Raw genomic sequence first — 5,000 nt, forward strand, 5'->3', positions numbered from 1 at the left:
ATTACAAAAAATAGAATAATTACGAAATATAGAATAATTACAAAAAAAAAATTGAATATAAAGTGCAAGGAAATAGAACATAAATAAAGTACGAGAAAAATAGAATATATATTAAGTACGAGAAAAATAGAATATAAGTTAATTACAAAAAATAGAATATGAATAAAGTGCAAAAAAATAGAATATATATTAAGTACGAGAAAAATAGAATATAAATAAAATACAAAGATAGAATATAAATAAAATACAAGAAAATAGAAGATATATAAAGTTCGAGAAATATAGAATATAAAAATGAGGAAAAATAGTATGCAAATAAAATACGAGAAGAATGTAAAACCGTACGAGAGAAATAGATCATAATGAAAATACATTATAAATTAATTACAAGAACAATGAATTTAGCGACTAAACCTTCAATCCATACAATCATTTTTAATTTAATCAGACGCATTACTTCTCAGCATTGTTTTCTTCGAGTTGATATCGTTCATTTAGTTACAGCGTCTTTTATTCAACTTTGTAGAGTTAATCAAAATCTATATATAAAATTCATTTCTTCTTTCATTTATACCTATATCTTAATTTGAAACCTATGACTTCACATTAGTATCGATATTACTAAGTTTTCGCATCAATGCAATTCATTTAATATCTAAATGCTTTATCTAGATCAGTGGTTCTCAACCTTTTTTTTACTCATGGACCCCTTTTCTCTTGGTGGACCCCTTCATAATTATTGGTCATAAGACAATCTTCTATTTTTCACTAATATAAATTTTGAGGTTTTAATAATCAAAGAAATATTATATAATTAAGCTTTATTTTTAAATGAAAACTAATTTAATGGGGTAAACCTGGAAAATAGAAATATTATAGTTAAAATAACTTGAATGATTGAAAAAAACAAACTATACAAAATTACAGTAGAAATTAAATTTTTAATAATAAAAACTATTTTGAGTTGGTTTTCTTCATGTGCTACCAAAATATCGTTGCGGACCCCCATTTTGTTATGTTTTGCCTGTGGACCCCCAGAAATATTCCATGGACCCCTAGGGTCCATGTGGACCCCGGTTGAGAACCCCTGATCTAGACCGTATATAATGTATTTCGCCACAACACGATTCACTAGCATGATACATTATTAATTTACCCACACCGACACTATGTAGTTCGTTTTGCATGTATTCCATTCATTTATTTTACATGTGTTTCATTCATTTAGTCACTCTTCTATTCTAATTGTTTTACATAGCAATGCAATCGGTCACACGCTAGCTTACTCCCTGAACTGGTATAGTTCGTATACAATTCACAAACGTTTCGCACATAAGTAAAAATGTTGCAATGAAGCAGTTCGCTGCAATGAATTGCACATTCGACTCGATTTCCCGACATCTGGAATATTCCATAAACATCAAATGGATAGACTCTGCGGCGTCTGAAATTATCTGTCAAGAAAGAAAAGGGAAAACAACCGGTATTAATAACATTGTATATGCAGCTTTGTTTAGGTTACGTAGGACGTTAAGCAATGTGAAGTCTGGTCACTGCCTGGGTGATAGTTGGTAATACCATATGCCAAGTGTATTTTCGAACTCCTCGGCTTAACATTCACAGACAATAAGAATCGGAACAAATACATTGAAGACATTGCCAAGACTGCTGCAAAAATTGTGTTAGAAAACTATTCAGAATTGACAGTACCTACGAAGAGAAGTAGTTATTCCACTAGTGTCTCACTCATAGACAAGATTCCAAATAGAGTCTCAAACCTAATAGGCCTCGCACAATCAACCAAGCTCCCGCCCCTGTCCCATCGCTGCAATGTGCTTTAACGAACTCTTAACACTTGTGTCCCCTCTAAGTAAATACCCTCAACTAATTCGAGAAGCAGCAAAATCACACTCCTTCACTGTTGAGATCCATAGATACTGGAAAATCTTCTACACTAATAGTTTCTTCCCTCGAACTGCTAGATTTTAGAACTCTCTCCCTGTTTCCTGCTTCTATGACTATACCAACATGCAGAAATTTAAATGTAATGTAAAGAAACATCTCACTGCTCAGCTACCTATATAGTGCTACCGTAGAAATGGCCTCATTAGTAGCGCTTACATACAAGTGACAATATGCCTTGTTTGGGTTGAACAAAAAAAAGCGTAATTCACTTTATCTAATATACTTGGGGAAGGTATGAATGTTTTTCTGTTCCCTCCTCCTCCCCTAGTCATAAACAAAATAAAATGGTAGGCATTTTCGTGAACTGCTGCTAATGAAACTCGACTATTAAAATAAAAATTTCGAAATCGCACTTCGCATTATATATCTAATATATAAAAGACTATATGTCTGTCTGTCTGTCTCCCTGTTTTCAAACTCTATCTCCTCCGAAACTAAAAGTCGCAAAGCGACGCTAGGGCCCTCAAATGATTGGATTTTTTGCGGGCCGTTCTTTTATGGGTCTTTATCCGGTTAAAATAGTTTTTAAGGGGTCGAATATGGGTCAAAATTGAAAAAAGAAATCGGTATACATTTTGTGCATGCGTCTTAGTTTATTTTCAATTTTTAGTCTGTTGGTACAGTGGTAACATCACCAGCTTTGACTGCTACAGTTTTGCTTTCGGTTTCGATTTTAGCTAATGGCACCCAAATATTTTTTTTTTTAGTTTAGGAATCACGACTCTGATTACTAGTGTCTCCGACCTTGAAGATCTAGGAAAATATTTTCCCTTAGAAAGATTTATAAACAAATAGTATTTATTTATTTATTATTTTACTTATAAAACACTAATCTACGAACACGTGTTCCGCGATACCACCACACGTCAGCCTAGCTTGACTGTTCCAGGATTCGAACCTCAGACCCTATCTGCTATGGGCGAGTGCGTTAACCGTTACGTCACTAGCGTCTAGTAACCGAATTCAATTATCGTTAAAAATAACACGTAAATTTATTTAGGGCCTTGTGGCGTCATGGTTAAGGCGTTCGACCATAGCGCATGTGGTCTGAGGTTTGAATCCTAGATAAGTGATAAACGATGAAACTAAGAAACACGTGTTTGTAGATTACTGCTCTATATACGAAATCTGGACGAATTAATATATCATATTAAGCGTATTTTACAACCGGGCAAAGCCGCCTGCCCCCGCTAGTAGAATATGAATTGTAAATAATAGATTAATGTAATAAGTTTCATCTTCAACGGTATTCCTGTACACGTTTAAATTAAGGTTAAATACACATATACAGAAGAGATACTTCTTCCCGAAATATCACGATATATGGAACTTCTATCAAACCGCACTAACGTAAGCAAGATTGTAATCTTCTATAATATAAATCTCATCTGTCTGTATAAATGTATGTATGTATGTTTGCATGTCTGTCTAAAACTTTCGACAGAGGCGACGGATTTTCACCTGATCGGTATGGTTTTAAAGCACGACCCTTCGGACGACAAATAACAAAAAAATGTCTGAAAACATTAATTCCTTCACCCTCAACTGGGTACTTTTCTACAGGGAGGGGTCGCTTTTTTCGCCGATATTTTCGAAAGTCATCCCCTCTTTTCAATTGACTAGCCTTAATTTAAACATTCGTCACTTCCGGTTTGGCGATGGCGCAACAGCAAAGACGTCACATTTTTTTTCACGTTCTCTTCCTCCTTCTCGGTACTGGTTCGAGCCTGCCTTCCTACTACCACCTTTTCAACGCCGGGCACCCAGATTAGTATAATAAAAAAAGTGTTAAAATATATTGTATCAATAAAACAGTAAACGTCGTAATTGAATATCATTAAAACAGTAGACGTCGTAATTGAAGAGTGAAAGAGCATTCCACTGGCTACATATGAAGCTCTGGTAAACTGCATGCCCAGTAGAGTAAAGGCAGTTTTGGATAATGATACTGACCACACAACATATTGAGAGTTGACATGTTGTATGTTAATATTGATAACTTTTCGTAAAGGGTGTACTCACTTTTATTGCTAGGGATTTAGCTTTTAATGGCTATATTTCGAGTTATTTTGAGGGGAAAATAAATTAACTCTGTTATATATGCTGCAGACAGAGTACTTTTTCATTTTATCAAAAAATCATTTTTTACAGTGTTGTCCCATGAAGATATATACTTAAATATTTGAAGAAATGTGAGGGGTGTACCCACTTTTGTGATATATATATATATATATATATATATATATATATATATATATATATATATATATATATATATATATAATAAAACTAAACGTCTACGTGTGTGTCTGCTCACGAATAGGCTCCTATATGGTTGACTATTATAGAAAACTTATCACATATAATGATAGAAGATGTATCGAGACACAGGAATGGGTATGTTTGATCTAGCATAATGATGATTCATTAAAATTGTGGGGTCTGCGTACGCGCCTGGCCCACAAAGTATGGAAACAAAAAATTAAAAAATTAAAAAAAAAACATTTACAAGTGTTTCTGGTATAGATGTACATAAGAATACTTTGATAAGTATGTTTTAACTTAAATAGGGATGGTATATTAAAATTGTGGGGTCTGCGTTCGCTCCTGGCCTTCATAGAATGGAAATAGGCACAAACTTTAATAAAGACTTTTCATATCTATCTGCGTAAGTATACTACAGTTTGAAGAAATATGGTATAATAAAATGATGGGGGTGTTCGTTCGCGCCTGACCTCTATAGAATGGAAATATGTCACAAAGTTTAACAAGGTTTTTTTAATATAGATCCACAGAATATTGTGATAAGTGTTTCAGTGTGAACAGGTATGGTATAATAAATTATGGGGGTTTTCTATTTTATTTTTACTTTCATCATATTTTGCTTTGATTTAGATATCCCCAAATTCGAAGCTATCTCTTTACAACCCTTCCTTTTCATTACCTATCATACTTTCATAAATCAAAGTACATTTTCTGTAGGCTGTTTTTGAACCCAGTCAACGACAGGTACTTTTGCTAGTATATATATATAT

The 5,000-nt window shown here is 33.5% G+C and overlaps 1 protein-coding gene across 1 annotated transcript in view; it reads right to left on the bottom strand.

Annotated features, from left to right (window-relative positions):
* Positions 1–103: 103 nt before the first annotated feature.
* Positions 104–5,000, bottom strand: part of LOC145248933 (uncharacterized) — a 52,534-nt gene continuing 47,637 nt past the window's right edge. The window contains exon 5 of the mRNA XM_080110725.1: positions 104–1,454. Coding sequence (XP_079966851.1) covers positions 1,237–1,454 — 218 coding nt within the window. The 3' untranslated portion in view covers positions 104–1,236. The remainder of the gene's footprint in view (positions 1,455–5,000) is intronic.

Source organism: Euprymna scolopes, chromosome 27 (genome assembly GCF_053919585.1).
Source record: "Euprymna scolopes isolate OS-2025 chromosome 27, ASM5391958v1, whole genome shotgun sequence".
Classification (NCBI taxonomy): domain Eukaryota; kingdom Metazoa; phylum Mollusca; class Cephalopoda; order Sepiida; family Sepiolidae; genus Euprymna; species Euprymna scolopes.